Here is a 20,063-nt window from a genome sequence, read left to right as displayed (position 1 = left end):
GAGTCCAGCCCCGTCAGTCGGACTGCATCGAAGGCGGCGATTCGAAGCAGGCTGTCGAGGAACCCAAAGACTTCCGACTGAGGAAACCGGTTTAGAACCCGGGCTGACCTTTTCACGCCACCGGATCGCCCCCTTGTCTTGTGCATATTCAGGCATCTCCCGGGGTTACTATGACTTGGAGAGCCAGAGATGTCTGCCGCTCTGCTAGAAGGGGCTGCAGCCTGCTGGTGACATTACTCATGAGTAAAAAGACAAACCCCAATCCAGACAAAATTATCCTGAACGTGCCCCCCCCCCCCTTTTTTTTTTTTTTTTTTTTTTTTTGAGGTCTGGAGAGCCGGACGGCTGCACCCACAAGGCTCCGCTTCCTGCTCGGAGTCTGGGCATGGACCAGCGTCTGGCGTATCCCTGTCTTTTCCCCGCAAGGTTAATTTTATTAGGACTGCAGGATTTTACCAACTGCTGCGGTAACAAGCTGTTTGCGCAGCAATTAGCCCGAGGTGCTGGCATTTATGGTACACATCTATAATCCTAATTATAAAGGTGATTGCGGAAAGGCTGGAGGAAGAGAGAGAGAGAGAGACAGAGACAGAGAAGTCAACCCGGGCGAGGGCTTCGTCTTTGCACGTTTGGGGGGGGGGCTGGCAAGGGTCCTTCTCCCCCCCCCTTCCCATGCCAAAGGTTGCTCGGCCAGCTGGGATTTATTTTCAAGCTTCCCGCAGAGAAGCTTGGCGGGTTTCTGGAGGAAACCCCCGTCCCTTCCCCTGCCCGCATGCCCCACAAGCACTTTCTATGGGGAGCAGGTGGCCCTTCAAGAGCAGTTTGGGATATGGAGCCGAGCCAGGCCGACCCACCCCCCAAATCATCTCCAAATCTCAAGCCAGATTCCCTTTACTCCACTCAAAAGCCTTCAGTGGGAGCCGGGCGCAAGCCTGAAATCCCTTTACTCCTTCCGAGTAAGTCTGCCCCGATGCAGAAGGGAACTGAAGCGACGCCGGCTTCGCCAGGCTGTGGATCGGGCAGTCCCCGAGCCCAGATGTGTTCCGGTCTCTCTGACAAAACAGTAGGGCGATGTACCTCCGAGACTTAGAGTTAACCTGCGCCTGCGCCTCACTGCAATCCTACCAGTAGGACTTTTTTTTGGGGGGGGGGGGGGACAGGACATAACAATTCTCTCCATGTAAACATGCCTGCTAAGTTTACTGAAGACGCCACCGCAGAACAATTTCCAAACCTCCAACTAGAAATCAATCCGGATTAACACTAAACGTCCACCACCCTGGGGGATCCGGAGCAGAATCGAGCTCGCTTTATCTCCCCAGAGAAGTGCCCGGAATCCCGGCCTCCTACTCGCCAGACGCCCTGCTGCCTTCCAGATCTTAGCTGACCTGAACCTTTTTCTCCCATCCTGGACAATTCTGAGGTTTCACAACCACTGACACACTTGCGGGGGGGGGGGGGACGAGGAGAAAAGTTCAGACTAGGGACAGCTCGCCTGTCGGACCCAGGACCGATCCTTCCTGCAAAGCGCCTCTCCCCAAACACAAAACCGGGTCTCGGTGAGCGCCACTTACTTGCTCCGGGCTCGGTCGCCAGGTAGGGTGGGGTGGGGGGACGGACGGGAGAACCCCCCTCCTTGGGTCCGCAGCTGGATCAAGGGAGGGAGAGGAGCGGTCTTCCAGGCCACGGAAGCAAAGAGTAGGGGAAGGAAGCCATGGAGGAGTCCCTTTGCGTTGCGCTCAGGCGTCCCGGGGGAGTTTGGAGCTCTTGTGGGGCGGGCGGGGGTCGTTCTGGGGAGCCGGTTGGGGTCTCCAGCCATCGGCGAGCGAGCTGCTCTGCTGCGCCTGGAAGCGAGCAAGAGAGAGACAGAGGGAGGAAACCCTCCCCACTAATATCTGTAACGCCATCAGCAATGTAATTTGTGTTGAATGTTCATTTTTTATTGGTGTTCTCCCTTTGCCAAAATGTGCGCTTGATTACAGAGCTGGGGACTCCGCGCGCCCTCCAGGAATCTAGGTGTAGCCCAGGGAAGGGAGGGGGGCGGAAAAAGTTCAGATCAGGCCAGAGTTGGGAGAAAAAGAGGAGGGGGGGGGCTGTTCTATTTTTTTTAACAAGACTATATTCCCCCCCACCCCAGGCTATTTCAAACAGGCAAAGCCGTGGTGCGCAGTCGCTATTAGTGTTAAATATATGGCTAATTATGCGTATGAAAATTAAACATCAGTGTTATGCTAATGGGGCCGCCTTCAGCTGTGGATCAGAGCACTTGAGACTAGCATTTAATCAAATAAATCAGTAACTAATACAGCTGCACGTGTGAACTTTGCGCGAGATCACTCCCCTCCCCCCCTTCCAGCTTCTTCGTCTCTCTCTCTCACACACACACATATACATATTCAGATCATTAGCCAGCGCCTTCTAATTATTAAACGCCAAAAGTCACTTGGACTTCCGCCCAGACAGACTTGCCCGACAGCAGCCTCTGAAATCTCTTCTGTCCCCCCCCCCTCCCTTTGGCACCCGCAGTTGGGCAGGGCACAGGATATCAGCCCTAACCTGGCAGGATGCTCCAGAGGTGAGGGGTCAGGCCAGGAGGTGCCTTCACAGCCCCGGGGATGTGTGTGTGTGGCTTGGTGTGGAAGTTAGGAAATGCAGGGCCCTGTCCGTTCTCCACCCCCCAGGAATGCCTCTGAGCGTGCCACCCTAGGCAGAGATGCTCCAGTTGAAGTATGGGACTAATTCCGGGAGGGGAGGCGGAGGCAAGGTTGCTGAAACCTGGCGGCCCTTTGGCGGGCCGCTTTCCTTCCTGCGTAGGAGCAGCAGCTTCCCGGTTATACCGAGTTCTTGGCTAAGGACCGCACGGGATCCGCGCTCCTTCTCAGCCCTACGACATTCACTGAATGCTAAAGATTGTCTTCTAAACGGAACCCTCAAGAAGTCTCCCATTTCGTAGGGGAGAGTCTTCCCCTACTGACGGTCCTTAAATGGGTAAAGTGGGGGTGGGTGAAATGGGTAAAGTGGGTAAAGTCTGGGAGCAGCACCCAAAGGGCAAACCGCCGGTCTAGACTGGATTGTTGTCAAGCATGGGCCTCTCAGGACCAACTTGCCCCTCGGCAGCGAGGAATCGAATTACTCTCTGTCCCGTCCGATGAAGACTTCTGTGTAACACCTACAGTTGGCCAAATGGAAGAAAAGCAAACAGGTCTCCACTTCCGTCCGAAGGAAACCGATCTGAAGCCAGTGAACGTGGCCAAACGCAGGAGGAGGCCCACGCCTTGGTCCACTAGTGGGATGAAAGAACGTTCTGAAATCAGCTTCAAAATGCGCGCTCCCCCCGTGCAGGGCTGGTAGCAGACCACCAACAGCCTTTGTCGTCCCCCCCCCCAAAAAAAACCATGCCCTATGGCACTTTAGGGGACCCACGGAGCATGCCCACTCCCTATCCATTTCTGCGCTACCAAAGGCGACCACGATGGCCAAGTTGACCCTGCCTGGCTTCCTTCAGGTTGAGGGTGGGGGGGGGAGGAAAGCTTATGCTTCCTTTCCCCCCCCGCCATTTTTTGGGTCGCCTGTAATCCTGCTGGGAGGCGGATCCCTCTGGGCACAGGGTTGCCAGAGACCTCCCGCTCCTGGCGGGAGAGATTTGGGGCTCCGCTTCTTTGGAGAAGGAAGAAGCCGGAGCGGGGGGGGGGGGGGGGCGGATCTTCCTCCCCGGGCCGGCCCAGCCACCAGGGGCTCTATCGGGGGCAGAGTCCCGGGGGTGGGGGTGGGGCTTCTCCCCCTTACCCGGTCCCACCGGCAGGCCCTGGCGAGAGAGACCTCCCCAGAGGGGACCCACCCGGGGCAGCTTCCCGGCGCCAGCCCTGTCCGCGGCTCCCTCGCCTTCTTCTCCTTCTCGCTCGGGTCCAGCGGGGCGAGCCCCCCGAAAAGCGTCCGCGGCCAATCGCGAGCGCTCCTGCGAGGCGGCGGGCCAATCAGCGCCGCGGGCTCATGCATATTCATCGCTTTTGGCTGAGTCAAAGCTTTTAGGCGAGTTTGTGTAGATCTCCGGCATCCTGCGTGGACTTTTCCAAAGGGACCCACTACTCCATTTTTTTTCTTATGAATGGGAAGTGAAAAGCCCCGCCGGGCCTCTTAAAGTGGGGGGCCCCGCAGACGCCGCCGCAGACGCCCCCCCCCCCCAAGAAGGCAGGGGGAAGAAGCGACAGGGAGAGAAAGAGAGAGAGAGAGAGCGCGCCAGCCCAGCCAGCCAGCCCGCGAGCACCGAGCCATCCAGCCGGCCGTCCAGCGCAGGGCCAGGGCGCGCAATGACCATGACCACCATGCCTGAGAGTCTAAACAGCCCCGTCTCGGGCAAGGCGGTCTTTATGGAGTTCGGGCCGCCCGGGCAGCAGATGCCCCCCTCGCCCATGTCCCACGGACACTACTCCATGCACTGTTTGCACTCGGCCGGCCACTCGCAGCCGGACGCCTCCTACAGCGCCGCCTCGTCCTTCTCCAGACCGCTGGGCTACCCCTATGTCGGCTCGGTGGGCGGCCACGCCGGCAACCCTTACATGAGCTCAGTGCAGTCCTACCCCAACAGCAGCAGCCTGGCCCAGACCCGGTTAGAGGAGACAGGTATGTTGCCGGTGGCGGCCTGCAGACCGGTGGGGAGGGGGAGGGGGGAGCCGGGTTCTGGGGGGTGGGGGAGGGAGAATGAGGAGGGGGGAGGGAAAGAGGGCGGGAGGGGAAGCCCCAGACCGCGGCAGCAAAACCGAAAGCCCCCCCTGCAAAAACAATGAAGCACCGTCCCCCCCCCACCCGCCCCCACAAACCGTGGCCAAAGGATCAGGCCCTTCAGGCGAAGCCTCCCAGCTGTCTGGAGTCCGCTCGCAAAGCCACCCGGGCCCCGCTGGCGCAATCCGGAGCGAAATTCTCCTCTCCTCTCTCTCTCCCCCCCCCCCCCCCCATGCGCGCCTATTAGGCTCGGCAATTATTTATTGCGTAGCGCTATAAACAATGTATGCAATTAAGGGCAATTAAACCTAAAGTGCCGCCGCCTGTAAAAAATAGCAAACTTTTCCCCCCTTCCCTTCCCTTCCCCTCCTCCTCTCCTCTCCTCTCGGCGGGCGAAGGAGCTGCGGGACCGCCGGCTTCCCCCTCGCCGCCTCTGTCGTCTGCACGGCGCCGGGGCCAGGCAGGCCGAGCCGGAGAGGCGGGCGGGCGGGCAAGCTGGGCTCTGGTGCTGGGCCTGGGACCGACTAACGGGGCTCGGTGCTTCCCTGCAGGGCCCGAGGCCGAGAAGAGCACGGTGGTGGAAGGCGGCGAGGTGCGCTTCAACGGCAAAGGCAAGAAGATCCGCAAGCCGCGCACCATCTACTCCAGCCTGCAGCTCCAGGCTCTGAACCGGCGCTTCCAGCAGACGCAGTACCTGGCCTTGCCCGAGAGAGCGGAGCTGGCCGCCTCCTTGGGGCTCACCCAGACCCAGGTAGGCAGCAATTGGGAGAGGGGGCTGGGTTGGAGGGGCCACGCGGGTCCCGGGTCCTCCTCGCCCCCCCCCCCCCAGAGGCCCTCCTCAGCCGCCCCGTTTAGGCCTCCCTGGATGTTGCAAACATGTTTGCAAATTGCCCCTGAAATGCCCCAAATCGAGCTATTTGGCGAAGAAAATGTCAGTGTAACCCCCTCCCCCATAGGGGAATACAGCCCTAGAAGAAGAAGAAGAAGAAGAAGAAGAAGAAGAAGATGTGGCAAGGAGTCTCTTGAAAAACTCGGGCCCTTTTCTTTGAGTCGCCTCTTACGAAGGCCGATTCCACCCCTTGGAGTTCTCCGTGGTGTCCCCAGATTCCCCTGAGCTTGACTACCGCGTTTCCGGGCCTTCTGACGAATAAGACTAATTAGGAAGAGGGGATGTGCGATGGGTATTCCGTCCTCAGTTGCTGGATGGCCATCTCCTGCGCTGGGGGTGGTGGGGCGTGGTGGTGGTGGTTTAATTTTGCACCTTCCAGGTGGTGGAGTGCAGGAACAATTCGCAAAGAACTGGTTGGGTTGGGTTGGGGCGGGGGGGGCAAGAGAATTCCCCCCCTTGGCCCTTCAAGACGCTAAATAGCGACCTAAATGCACGAAACAACAACCCCTCGCTTGGGTGGAAGGACGGCAGTATCCGTAGACGTTTAGATGCTGTCGGAAGGAGAGATTTGGGTTGGGTGGAAGGAGGCCTTTCCCCCCTGGGCTTAGAACCCTCCTCCCGGTTCTATTCTGACCACGGGAAGCGTGGAGGGGAGTGGGTGGCGGGCGCTCAGGGCGAGTTGGCCGCCGCGGTCCGCAAGCCACGCGGACCCCCGGGGTCGATCCAATGCGTTGGGGATGAGGCTGCGTCCTTGGCGACCCTTTGCCGGGAGCCAGGGTCCTCCCTGCGTCTCTGCGTGCTCTGTGGCGAGGCAAAGGCCTTGGCGCGTCTTTGAACGAACCTTTGCGGACTGACTCCGGACCCGCTCCGGCGTTCTTGGGGAAGTCGAGCACCAGGCCGTGCGGCGAGCGAGTGGAGGAAGGGGCAGTCGGCCCCCTCCCCAGCAGAAAGCCGCAGCCCGTGGGTTCCTTACTGGGGTCACAGCTGCCTGGAGCTCTGGGGTGGGGACCCTCTTCTTTCCTTTCTTCCGCTGCCCGAGGGTGGGGGGGGGCTGCAGGGGATTTTTGGCGGTCTTTGGGCTCACCCTTTGGCTTGTGTCCCCCCCTCCTCCTCCCTGCAGGTCAAGATCTGGTTCCAGAACAAGCGCTCCAAGTTCAAGAAGCTGATGAAGCAAGGCGGGGCGGCCTTGGAGAGCGGCGCCCTGGCCAATGGCCGCTCGCTGTCTGCCGGCTCCCCGCCGGGGCCCCCGGTCTGGAACGCCACCTCGTCGTCGGCCAAGGGCTCGACGGCCGCGCCGGGCGCCTACATCCCCAGCTACACGTCGTGGTACCCGTCGGCTCACCAGGAGACTCTGCAGCAGCCGCAGCTGATGTGACGCGCCGCCAGCTGGCTGGGGGGCTGCCACCCCCCGCGCCCTTCGCGCTCGCCCGCTTGGGCTCTGGCCCCTTTTGAAGGCCGCGGCCCGGTTGACTCGGCCAGCCCCGAGCCCCGACGGCCGCCGCGGCAGGACGCAGGGCCACGGCTCGAGCCCGGGGCCAGGCGGCGCGCAGGAGCCTCCCCCGACGGCGCCCGGGCCAGAGAAGCACAGATGCGATGCGGGGCTGGTTCCCACTGCGGACAGCTGACGGAGCAGCCCCTCGACCAGCCGGACGACAGCCTGCCAGCGGCGCGAGCTGAGCCCACCCTCGGCTGGGCTGGACGGGGCGAAAACAAAACAACCACGACAAAAACAGAGAGAGAAACAGTTGTTTGTGCGGGAAACACAACCGGTGTCCTCTGTCTTGTCCGTCCGTCTCTCCTGTCTTGTCCTGATGTCCCCCTTTCTCCCAAAACGCGGCCTCGGACAGAGAAACCCCCCCTCCGCCTTCTGGCCCCCTCCCCGTTTTGGGTTTTCTATACTTTGTGTCTTCACGTGTCTCTTGTGCTCCTCGGTGTGTACCTTTTTTCTTTCCGTCGACGGGAAAAGGGGGCTTCTTATGTTTGTTTTCGTTTAACTTATTATTATTTATTGACAAACGACCACTATGAGAGTGCTATTTTTTTCTTCTAAAGAATAAACCCACGAGCAGAGGGGGAGAATGTAACGCTGCTCGCTTCGGGTTGGGGCATGCCACGCGCCGGGTTCCCCGCGGCCGGTTCCGACCAGGCGCAGGAGGAGATCCGATTTCGCGCCCGCGTTTCCACCGCGAAACTGAAGCGACTGCGACTTGTCCACGGCTCACCTGAAGGCGGATCTCGACGATCCTCTCGCTCTCCAATGTTTTGGGATGGGGGGGGGGGGAGAGAAGGAAGAGAGGTAGACCAAGTCGTTGAGCGCCTGACTTGGAACAAAGCGCCCAGATGATCTACTTGTGGGTCCGCCGCCCCTACCCGGAGCCAGAGGAATCCGAGAGCAGGGGAGAAGAGTCGCCGCCGATCCGGCTCCAATTCAGCTTTAAAACCCAATTTCTTGAACCCCCTCCCCCGCCTTTTCAAAATATTGCCAATGTGAAATCTGCCCGCACCGATTCCCACGTGCCGGCCCTGATCGCTGTACATAATTTCTTAATGAATAATATTGTTCTGTAAACATGTTGCACAATTTTTTTTTAGCTTTTTAAAACGGATTGGGGTGGAAACTGTGTCGGGTTTCCTCCTCTCCCCCCCCTCCCCTAACCTTTGTTTTTATTTTATTTTTTTAATTTTAATTTTCGGTGTGGCAGTAATACCTGAGGCTTTTTGTGGAAACTGAGTTTTTTTTATTTGTGACAAATTAAAAGGAAAAGAAAAAAAAACAAACCCTCGGAAATGTGATAACTTGGGAGAGACCCGCTGTTGTTTTAGTGTTCTCTATGTCAAAGTTTAGTTTTATATTGAGAATGTTAACTTATTGCTTTGTATTCTGGAAAAGAAAACCGACCAATCAGCCCCCTTTCTTTTCCTTCCCTTTGGGAACCCCCCCCCCGCCCCATACCCGCTGCTCCCTCAAATATTTGTACATACGTTATCAAAGTTCCTTTCGAGACAGTAAAATTATGGTTTGGGGAAAAAAGTCCGTCTGCACGTGTAGTATTTCCCGTCAGGGCTGAAGGGAGCCCGTTAGGGGTGACCTCTTTCCACCTCCCGAGGAGCCCATTGCAACGTGAATCCCTGTTGTAAACGCGGATCTATGCCCAGAGTTGGGACGGTGTAGAGGCGCGCTGGGGGAGCTACAATGGGAACTGGGCAATGGGAGCTACAAAATCGGCCAGGGTCGGCTCTGGTTTAAACTCTTGGTCTTTACAACCGAGTTGCGCTCAGGAGTTGGTTCGAATCCGTTCGGTTCCTACTCAGAGCCGGACTCACGAACCGAAGAAAGAAGGATGTGTGGATCGGGTCCTCCTGTTCTACCTCGAGGTTCTCAGCTGGGGACTTTCTGCGTTTGTTTGTTTGTTTCTAAACCGCCCTCTTCCCTTAGAGGTCGATCTCGATTTTTCGTGGATGGGGCCAAAAAGATGCAGAAAATTAAAATTAAAAATCATAATAATGAGCAGTCCCAGCGCATCTGTCCAGTGCGGACCCTGAAGCAAGGACGCTGACTGGACTCCTAGCAGAGCCTCAACCGAAGCCTAGATGCAGTGGTGGGATCCGAACATTTTAATAGCAGTGGTGGGATCCAAACATTCTAATAACAGGTTCCGATGGTGGTGGGATTCAAACAGTGGTGCCGCTGCACACACGCACCTTCAGTCCTTATTGGGCAGGGAGGCGGCCAAGGGGATCCCAGTCCCGTTAGGTCCCTCGGGAAAAGGTCTCCGTCCGGCGACCCCCACCACGAACTCTATCCCCAGGAGCTCCATTCTCCTGTCCTCCTGGCCAAAGCGAGTTGCAGGAGAAAGCAGCGGAGGTGGGAGGGGGGGCAGGTTGGCCTCAGGCCCTGCCAGGGGCGAGCAGGTGGAGCAGGAAAAACCTGCAGTTGTCTGCAGGGAAACTGGCCAGCAGGGAGAAGCCGGAGGCTACAGAGCAGCCCACCTCAAAGGCCTTTCCGGCTTTCCAAGGGCCTCAGGCAGGAGGAGGGTCCCCCCTCCCCCAGGGTTGGGAGTGGGGGTGCAGGAAGCAGAAGAAGAGTTTGGATTTATAACCCACCACTCTCTTTTGTGAGGAGACTGAAGGTGGCTTACAAGCTTCTTTCCCTTCCTCTTCCCACAGCAGACACCTTGTCAGGTGGGGCTGAGAGAGCTCTGAGAGGACTGGGACTAGCCCAAGGTCACCCAGCAGGAATGTAGGAGTGCGGAAACACATCTGGTTAACTAGATAAGCCCCCCCCCCACTCAGGCGGAGGAGTGGGGAATCAAACCTGGTTCCCCAGATTAGAGTTCATCTGCTCTTAACCACCACACCACTCTCGGAGTGCTCAACACTGCTCAACCCCCCAGGGGCCCTCTCTCTGACCAAGGAAGACTCAAATCCCCCCCCCCCCAGCTGCTTTTCCTCGGGCCAAACTGAAGCGTTCAGAGAAGGTGGTTGGAGGCCGCATGTCAACAAAACAGCCCTGCCTGCCGGCTTGCGGAAAGTCCCCTGGAAGCGTGTGTGTTTTTTTTGGAGGGGGGGGGGGAATTCTCAGCCTACCGGCCCCCGGGCGTGTTCCCTCGACCCACAGCTGCGTCCAGGGCGGCAAAGATGCCCGCTGGAAGCCGAGAGGCAAATGTTTGGAGTGGGAACGCGGAGACACCGGCTAGGAGCCGGGGGTCCTTTTGGGAAACCAGGAGAAGGAGAAGAGAAGTCTGGGATTTGGCCTGACCGGTGGCACCCCCCTGCTCCAAGAACGGCCCCGGTTGCTCCCCCCCCCCCGCCTCCTGCGCCCCCCCCCCGCTCAGACAAACAGATGATCTCTGTTTCTATGGGGGATAGTCAAACTTTCTGAAGACTCCCCACCCCTTTCCCGTTCGCCCCGGTTCTCCACCAAACGCGCCTAGGAGGGAATCGCGCGGATTGCAGGCGCTGCTGCCGCCCGGCCTCTCCCGGTTCTGCTCTGGGGGACGCAGCAGCTGGAAGCCGAGAAGACGCGGCGCACCTCTGGCCTGGCTTCAGCCCTAGAGATACCGACAGATGAGGGGTTGGGGCTTTCTTTCTTTCTTTCTTTTTTCTTTTCTGTTTTTTTGCTCGCTAGGTTGAACAGGCAAGAGAAAATGGGAAGGGAAAAAGAAGGAAAGAAAGAAAGAAAAATAAATGAAAGAAGGAAGGAAGGAAAAAAGGAAGGAAAGAAAGAAAGAAGGAAGGAAGGAAGGAAAAAAGAAGGAAGGAAGGAAAGAAAGAAAGAAAGAAAGAAAGAAAGAAAAAAGAAAAAAGAAAAAAGAAAAAAGGAAGGAAGGAAGGAAGGAAGGAAGGAAAAAGAGAGAGAAGGAAAGGAAGGGCTCACTCCCGGGCCAGAGAGTTGTCCTGGCAGGATCATATTTGCACGGCTGCGGGCCCAGGGAGCCGTTTCCTGCCCCCTCTCTCCTGCGGCTTTGGGGAGCTCGACATCCGCTTGCCGGGTTCCATACCGGCTGAGTGGGTGGGGAGAGGGATTGGGGGGGGGGAGGAGGAGGAGGAGGCAGAAGTGGGTGTGAGTCTGGGTGGGGTGGGGTGGGGGGATGGATTTCCGGGAGGCCGCTCAGGGAGGAAGCGAATGATAAATTGTATCGATTTTTGTTTTGACACGCACCCATTTTTCAATTCTGGGCGATGAGTGATCAAATGATGCGGCCCGCTGGCTAATGTACATGCCAGGGAGAGATAAGGCACCGCAGAGGCGTGGGGAATGGGGCCTGGGGTGGGCTGGGGGGAGCGGTGGATACTGGAACCGCAGCCAGGATAGGAGCGAGCCAGGCCGTGGGAGAATCGGAGACTCCGGATTCCCCGGGGGGGAGGAAAGACAGAGCTTGCCCGAAGGAGATTCCCCCCCACAAAAAAGTCTCTTTGAGTGGTTTCCTGTATTCCACCGAGTCTAAATTTAGAGATGCGGAACCAGAAACTCCGGACTAGGTGGCTTCCTCTCTCTCTCCAGGGATAAAGCCGAAGCGCGTATCCTCTCCTGTGTGAACGCGAGCTCCAAAGCCTGGGAGCCTTTAGGAAAAGTCTCCAAAGCCTGGGAGCCTTTCGCAAAAGCGCAGATGGTCAAGCAACGCACCTTTCCCCGGAAAGGCTCTTTGGGAAATGGCTTGGCTTCGCCTAATTCAATCAGGTCCCGCTAACCCTTTCCAAATGGAGAAATTAGTAGTTTTCTCCCGGCGAAGGCGGGCTTCGAGTTAGCGCCGATTACCCGCCGCACATTTGCCTATGCTAATCTGCGCGCAGACCTAATTAATTCTGCTCCGTTCCTGACAAGGAGTTCGTCAAATCTCTGATTCGGAGAGGCTCCTAATGAGGATATTAATTAAACTTCGAATAATCCGGAGGGGCTTCTATTGAAACAATACCTCATTAGAACTGATTAAAAACTGATTTCGAATATTAGGCCTTTCTCCCACCGTCGCGCTGCAAACAACAAACCCGACCGGGTAAATCTTGCAGTGGCAAAATTCAATTTAGGGATAGGTGTGTTTTTTGTTTTTTTTTGCTGGGGGCGCAGAGAAGGGAGGGGAGGAAGGAAGATTCCGGCCCCTCATTTCCCAACACTTCTGCAATAGCTTACACACAGCTTAATGTTAATCAAAACGACTCTCTCTCTCTCTTTCCCCCCTGCTAAAAAGACCCCAAAGTGAGCGAACAGCTGCAGAACCCAAGAGGGTCAGCATCATTTCGGTGTATTCTCTTCTTGATTACAAGCCGAGCTCGTCAAACACAACATAATTACAGTAATTTCAGGTTTATTTATTCTAATGCAGTTTCCCCATCTCTCTGGTAATTATGAGCAATTTTTTCGCCCAGGGAATCTTTTTGCATTAACAAAAGAGATAACGCGCTGAAAGCCAAATTTGCTGTGCATTGAGAACCGGGGAAGAAGGGAGGAGAGAGTGAGAGAGAGAGAGAGAGAGAGAAAGAGAAAGAAACAAAATAGGTGCGAGCTTCCATCTCGCCGCAATTCCCCCTGTACGGGAGCTGTGCAAATTGCTTGCAGGTGTAAGGAGCCGGGCTGTCAAAAGCGAGGGCCTTCCAAATTAACAAATGCACAATGTTGAAGTAATGAAGACAGACTTCGCGAAAATTGCCAAACGAGGGGATACTTCTTTAATACGTCCTATATTTTTAAAAAAATCAGCTTAACCCCCTCCCTTTCCCCCCCTTTTGTATTAAAGAACCCCCTCAAAAGCTGGCGAGGTGTCCCTCTTACAGCTGCATGTCTGCATTTGGGAAACGGTGAAAAGAGTCCCCTCCAGATAATATCCATCTGTCTATTCCACCCCCCGCCCAGCCCACGTTAAATGTCCAACTACCCCCCACCCCCGTTTCTTCCACAATCTTTTAAAGAAAGGGCTTTTAACCCACAGTCGCAGTATCCAAGGTCTATATGCACATCAACCGAGTACAGAGACGCACGCTCAAAAATCAGGCAGATCTGCGGGAGGGGGGGGGGCGCGCGCTGGGGAACTCCCCTCTCGCTTAATGTTTACCAGACAAAGATCTTTAGATCACTCCAAGTGATCAAAGTCAGCGTAATCGATATCTGAGAGGCTTCCTGGTTTGGGGCTCTTCCACTTCCCAGCTTCATATCCTGTCGCGCCCCCCCCCCGGAATTAAAATAGGTAGGGTGGGGGTCAACAGTGCCAGTCCTCTATTGGGTCCTCAATTTGGGTCTGCTTCCGAGCTGAGGGTGAAAAACAGCCCTCTGTCTGGGTGAATCTCTGTGCTGGGTGAATCTCTGTGTTGAACCACGAATAGTTTTCTCGAAGACAAGCCCAGGAGCGCACACTCCCCCCACCCCCATGAATCCTCAGGGATCGACTATCAGGGCCCCCCCGCCCCCGGCTGCACGCACACAACACAACACACACGCACTTTTAATAATCCTGACACCAGGAACAGAAGTTTCGACGGAAGCAGTCGCCGCTCGTGGCTAGCTAGTCATCTGCTCCGCCTTCCCTTTTTCCCCCGATCCGGAAAGTTTATCGACGCCAGGCATCCAGGAGGGGGGGGGGGAGAAAAGGCCCCCCCCCCACAATCATAAACCCCCCAAAGCAACACCCAAAACGAGAAGCTGAAAAAGGCGTTGTCCATCTGCGCCTTACCTTCGGTTTCCAATTTTCTTGCCACCTGGACTCGACCCTTGGGCTTTAAAGGCAGGCTGGAAGGGGGCATTTTGCTAGGGGAAGTTGCAGGGCAGATCGCAGGCAAGGGGGGGCCCGCAGGAGAAAGAGCCAAGCCGCAGGAAAATAAGTATCCAGGGAGGACCCCAAAAACCGAAGCTGGAGACCCGAACCGCGGCTGGCAGCGCGGGGAGGAATTTCGCAGCCGGCTCCCGCAGAATATCTCTGAATTTTCCTGCTATATCGCCTCTGTCTTTATAGCTGATGGGGAAAAAATTGCAGATTATTAGCATAAATGTTTACTCTTCATTACGCTGATGACATTGTGCACTCGAGATCTTGGTAATCTTTGGGAAAATTATGAGTAATTTTTAAAAATTTTAAAGCAGCGGCAGTTACCGTGCAATTCAGGCTAATTCCGCGTAGGCTCGGAACGGATATAATTATCGAGGAGTCAAGATGTTATGCTAAAAACTATGCATTGATATTCCCATTTATTATGTACATACAACTTTGACAATGTTGATGCTTGAAATAGCAGGAAATTGTCTTGCGCAAAAATTACAGTCCATATTAGGACATGTGAAATTGCGAAGAATTATATAGTAATTGCAGGCTTTCAGATGGGAGAGTCAGAATGCTCAAACTAGTGCAAATGTGGATAAAATTACAGATCAGAGCAAAAATTAGGGGAGAAAAAAAAGGGGGCCTGGGATTTTTCAAGTTGTCTATAGGATTCCGGAAGTGTGCTAACGCCGCGTGATTGCTGGGGCTTGGGGGGAAGAGATTCGTGCCTCAAATAGCTCTTTGGACAGAGCGGATTTAATTGAATTTCTTGGGTGTTCTCTCCCCCCCCCCCCCAAATCCCTCCCGTCCTCTTCTTTTAATAGGGCCAAATGAGCAAATTGCCTTCCCGGAGGCAAATTTTCACCGGGGGCCCCTCTTAGTGCTCATGCCCCCACCCCCACCCCCGCCCGCAAATATTCCAGAAAAAGAATATTCCCTTTGCTGCGTTCCAGGGTAAGTCCCCCCCCCCACTTTCTGGGGGGGAAACCCCCAGAAACGTGATGGGGAGAACTGAGAGGCACCTCATGGCCTTCCGTTTTCTTCTCCCTCTTCTCCCCACCCCCTTTCTGCGGGGGTGCTTTCAGAAAGCAGGGAGGTGAGCTCTGTGGGTACCCGGGACGGGCAACTTACCCGATTCCCGAAGAGGGGGGAGATTAGGCCAGCCCTCGGGAAAATTTGGTCCCCCTGAAGGAAGTTTTTTGGGGGAGGGGGCTTGGGGGAAAGGCACCGGCACAAGTCTCTCTGGAGCGACTCTGGGTGGGATCGCACCGCTTTCCCCAGCGCCGCTGGGCGGCGGAAGGTGGCCGGTGGGTGAAAACCCACAACAACCCCCACCTCTCCTATATCCCTGCCCAGCCCCCTCCTCGTCATTCGGAGAGGAGCTTCAAAAATGCGGTAGACTTCTCTTGGACATGGGAGCTCCCCTCAACCTTGGCGAAACGATTTCAAGGGCGGAAGTCGGAAAGGGGGGGGGGTCTGTTGCCGGGGGCATCTCCAGCCTGCTGGATCCCGACGATTACAATTTTTAATAAAACCGCGCGCGGGGGGGGTGGGGTGGGGAGATTTTTGGACCCGGGAGTGCCTTGGAGGGTCTTTCCGGGAGAGAAGCAGACGAGCAGTGCAAAGGGCGGGGGGAGGGGGAGATGGCTGGCGGGAGCCGTCAAGGAAATCCAGGCAAGGCGCACACATACACACACACACACCCCGCCCCGCTCGGCGTGTGTCAGCGGCGAGGCGAGCTCTCTTGACGTCCAAATGTCTATATCTATCGAGATCTAATTTCCATCCCACGCCGCTCGGCCTCCTCTTCCAGCTGCGAGCGCCGGCTTCTCTCGGTCTCCCCGTGGGGCAGCTGAAAGCGGGGATGGGGGCTAGCAGCGCCGGGGGGGGGGCGCCCTTGCAGCGGCCCCAACAGCCCCGCCGACAGGCAGCCGCTGGCCGAGGCTTCGCACCCGACCCAGGTGGCCCCTCTGGGCCCCTCGGCGTGAAAGAGGCACCGACCAGCGGGGGCGGGGCGCCTAACTTCAGCGTTCAAATCCACCGTGGCGGCCTTCGCTGCAGAGCGACCCCGTGAAGCCCCTTTGGGTCAAGGGGGACTGCCTTTCGGGGAGGGGGCAGAGGATCGGAGCCCAGAGCAGCAGCGCTGTCCTGAGCCGAATCACACTCTTCCAGCCCCACCGGCTTGCAATCGCATGGATTTTTAGACGGGCGTAACGCAGTTCAGGAGGGCGCTGCCGGTCGGGCACAAGGGGGCAAGGACAGGGGCCAGAAGCAGACCAGAGGCGCGTCCTTCCAGCTCCGGGGTTTCAAGGAGCTTAGAAAGAGGGAAGGTTTGGGACGGCGCCGAAAGGAACTGGGTGGGTTTCCGCACCTGCGCGCCCGAAGTCAAAGTCAGCAGCCTTGCCCGCCTACTATGGTAGACCCTGGGTTACCAGGGTGGCTTTCTTGGCTGTTATCCAGGCCATAGGATCAGATGCCCAAAGCGCACCTGGACGCTGCAGGAAATGGGATAATTTAACCACCTCATTTCCAGTTCAGGTTGGAAATCTATTCAGACTCCTCTCTGGATGAGGAGGAGAAGAATACGTCTTTCTAAAGCCCCTTCCACACATGCAGAATAATGCACTTTCAATCCACTTTCACAATTATTTGCAAGTGGATTTTGCTATTTCTCACAGCTGCTAAGTGCATTGAAAGTGGATTGAAAGTGCATTATTCTGCATGTGCGGAAGGGGCCTAAGTATTTATGGGATTTATTATTCCTGAGACAGGCTTTTTAAAAAGGTGGAAAACTGTTTGTTTGTTTGTTTGTTTGTCCCAGCCAGAGCCGGCTGGGGGCGGCTTGCACCCATAATTTAAAATACATCAATTCATCCCCAAACTGGTCTACAACAACAATATTACTTAAACCATTCAAACATTAAAATGCAAATAAATATGATTCATTAGCAACTAACCCACTTTTTGTCAATGTTACCTTCCGCATGCTATGGACCCCACCATAGCATGGTGAAGGCAACACTGACAAAAACCTGTGTCTAATTTCCACTGATCTCACACACATGGCCCCTCCCTCTCCCCAGGGCACCGGAGATGAAGTTCCCAGCACAGAGACTGGAGTGCAGGTTTGACTGTGCAGACTGGGGAGTAGCACCCAGCCTACCCCCATCTCATCAGATCTCAGAAGTTAAGCCGGGTCAGTCCTGGTTAGTATGTAAATTGGATCTCTCTCTCTCTTTTTTCAATGTAAAGAACCTCTGTTGCAGCCTGGAAGGATGATTGGATATTGCCCTCCTCCTTCCCTTGATCTTTTTCCGCATCTTGTAAGCCACGTGGTGAAATCAAGTTGTACAAACAGAGAGGGAGGTCTTTTATTTGTGAAAAACGGTGTTTTGCCTTTTTAAGAAGGAGCCTATGGCTGGCTGTCTGGGTGGGGGAGAGAAGGACTTTAAGCTGTTTCTTGCCTGGACCCACAGAGGGGGTTTTACTAGATAGCCAGCGCTAGATAGGGACCTAGGGATTGACACCTTTACTCTATCATGCTGGCTCTATTCCTTTAATGTTAGACTGATACTTTCAGGGACTTCCTTCCGACTTCTGCTTCCCTCTTCTCCATCTTACTTTCACCATGCCTACAGGGAGGATGGGTGCTCCCCGCAATCCCTCTCCATCCAGCTAGATTAGGATAGATTAGTGAACCTATCTACCTACCTTTCTATCCGGAATGGAGTTCACTGATAAATATTCTTTTTATTGGATTAGAAACTACAACTGACTCCGACTTTCTTTTGTGCCTAAGCTCACACACACATGGGATCTGCACACGCCTAAGCTCACACACACATGGGATCTGCACACGTGCGCATGTATGGTAAGTGCAGACGAGAAACTTTTACCCAAAAAAGGGTATATCTACTCCCCGCCCCCAATTGTATTCCAGATGCTGCCTAAAGAGCTTTGGATGGGATGCAAGAATATTTTCCTTCCTCCTCGCTTCCCTTCCGTAGTCCCTTCACAGACTAGGCGCAAGAGTCGTCTGAACACACAGCATGGAGATCTCGCTGCTCCAGGCCTTCAGACCGGACACCACATTTTGGGGAGGGCTGGGATGGTCGTGGAGGAAAAGATGGGCGTGCAGTTGCTGGACTGCGATATCTGGAGGGAGCCCAGCATGTGTGGGGGTCCTCCTCTCCCTCCCTCTTGAGCCCCCAGAGCGGCTGAGAATCTGTCCTTCCTGACAGGAGCTTGTTGCCCTAGTCATCTCCTCTGCGCCTTGTCGCAACCTTCCCTTCTCAAGGGTGGGGGATGGTGGGGCGGGGAGAGGGTGCTAGGTCAGGAAGATGCCTGCTCCCAGGCTCTCTTGGGGGGCGGGAGCGGGTGTAGGTGAGCCACTTCCTATTGTTGGGAGATCCACACCTGGTGCGTGTGTATCCCTTGAAAAGTAGCAGAGTGGCACAGAGGCTAAACACAGGGAAGCTTACCTGGGTACAAACACGTGGTTGAGCTTGCTAGAGAGAACTTCAGACACAAAAGAAAGTCAGAGTCATTTGTAGTTTCTAATCTAATAAAAAGAGTATTTATTAGTGAACTCCATTCTGGATAGAAAGGTGTAGAGATAGGTTCACTATCTAGTCTAATCTAGCTGGATGGAGGCAGATGCGTAGGAGACACATCCTCTCCCTAGGCATGGTGATTGTAAGAGTAATGGAGAGGGTCCGAGAAGACGGAAGCAAGGGAGGAAGTCCCCCCCTTCTGCACATGCAGAACAATGCACTTTCAATGCACGTTGCAGCTGTGCGGAATAGCTAAATCCACTTGCAAACAATTGTGAAAGTGGATTGAAAGTACATTATTCTGCGGAAGGGGCCACGATCTTTACAGAAAAAGCACTAGAAAAGTCTTCGCATTTGTGCAGCGCTTGGCCATTCCCACAGGGCTCAGGCTGATGTATTTTATTGGGGTTCTTGGCAGACTTTGCAAGACTATATAGTGGATTCTGCACAGCATATTTATAGTGAATTGCAATTGTTATAAATGAACTCATTTTCCAAAGTTGATTTATGACGATTGCAATTCATTATAAATGGGCTGTGCAGAATCCACGTATGCCCCCAACTGCTATGTTTCAGAACTGTATTGGTTGGGTTTTTTCATCTTTTCTGACTTAGGAGGTAGTCTGAGAGTATGTGTGTTGGGTTGGGGGTGAGGCAAGTCTTGCAAGTTTCTGTGGTTCCCCCGAGAAACAATCGCTCATTCCCTGAAATCCCTCTCCATTGCAAATCAGCCGGGCTGCCCTCTGAAACGGCCTTCCAAAGAGGACTGGGAAATTGCTGCCTGAAGCGAGAATGTGAACTGGGGCTGCAATCATATGCCAGTCTCTCAGTGCGCTTTACTTCCGTGTAAATGGAGAAGGAATCTCTGGCCTCCTCGCTCTCAGCAGACCGGTGTTGTGGTGGCTGGTTGCTGCTGTTGGTGCTACTGGATGTCTCCTGCCCTGGCTGGCATTTGGCAGAGCCCCTTGCGTGATTCCAGCAAAGGCTGCACAGTCCCCGCCTGGGGCGCTTTGCGGCAAGGCCTCTTAATCATCCCGTTGCTTTGGCAGCTCCTCCGCCTCCTCCCTCCATCCCGTCCTTCCTGCCCCGGCCGCTCTTCGGGCCGCTGCTGGAGAACAAGGAGAGCCACACATCAGCCTCACATCTCCCCCCCCAATACCGAAAGGTCGCCCCCAGCCTGGCCAGCCCCTGCTAGCCTGCAAGGGACCAGCCTGCCCTAGCCCTCTTCTCCTGCTGTCCACACACCACCTGCCGAGGGGCTCAAGCCCCACCTCCAGGAAGGGCTCCCTCCCGCTAGTGGGCATCTGGAGTCTGGGGAGCAGGAGGAGGGCTACTGACCCGTGGGTGACGTCACAGCAGGACATGTACCCTGTTTTCCCCGAAAATAAGCCCTACCCTGAAAATAAGCCCCCCCCCCTATGGTTTTTCTGGATTTTTGTAGGATGCTTGAAACATTTGCCTACTCCAAAAATAAGCCCTAGTTACAGATTCCCCAGCGCAGCTGATCCGATCACGTGGGGGGTGCAAAATCATGGGGAAAAATAAGATACCCCCTGAAAATAAGCCCTAACTTCATTGCCTTCCCCAATCCTCTGCCCTTGGGAAAGGCCAGGGAGAAACAACTAATGAACAGCCACATACAACTCCAGAGTC

The 20,063-nt window shown here is 55.4% G+C and overlaps 1 protein-coding gene across 1 annotated transcript; it reads left to right on the top strand.

The window, feature by feature from the left end:
* Positions 1-3,987: 3,987 nt before the first annotated feature.
* On the top strand, positions 3,988-8,384 carry DLX1 (distal-less homeobox 1). The gene is made up of 3 exons (XM_048487082.1): positions 3,988-4,620; positions 5,271-5,470; positions 6,729-8,384. Exons 1-3 carry the CDS (start codon positions 4,308-4,310, stop codon positions 6,981-6,983), a joined length of 768 nt encoding a protein of 255 aa, XP_048343039.1. The 5' UTR covers positions 3,988-4,307; the 3' UTR covers positions 6,984-8,384.
* Positions 8,385-20,063: the final 11,679 nt, after the last annotated feature.

This window comes from Sphaerodactylus townsendi, linkage group LG02 (assembly GCF_021028975.2).
Source record: "Sphaerodactylus townsendi isolate TG3544 linkage group LG02, MPM_Stown_v2.3, whole genome shotgun sequence".
Classification (NCBI taxonomy): Eukaryota; Metazoa; Chordata; class Lepidosauria; order Squamata; family Sphaerodactylidae; genus Sphaerodactylus; species Sphaerodactylus townsendi.
Note: the sequence above shows the minus strand (reverse complement) of the source record. Positions and strands in the feature narration are given on the sequence as shown.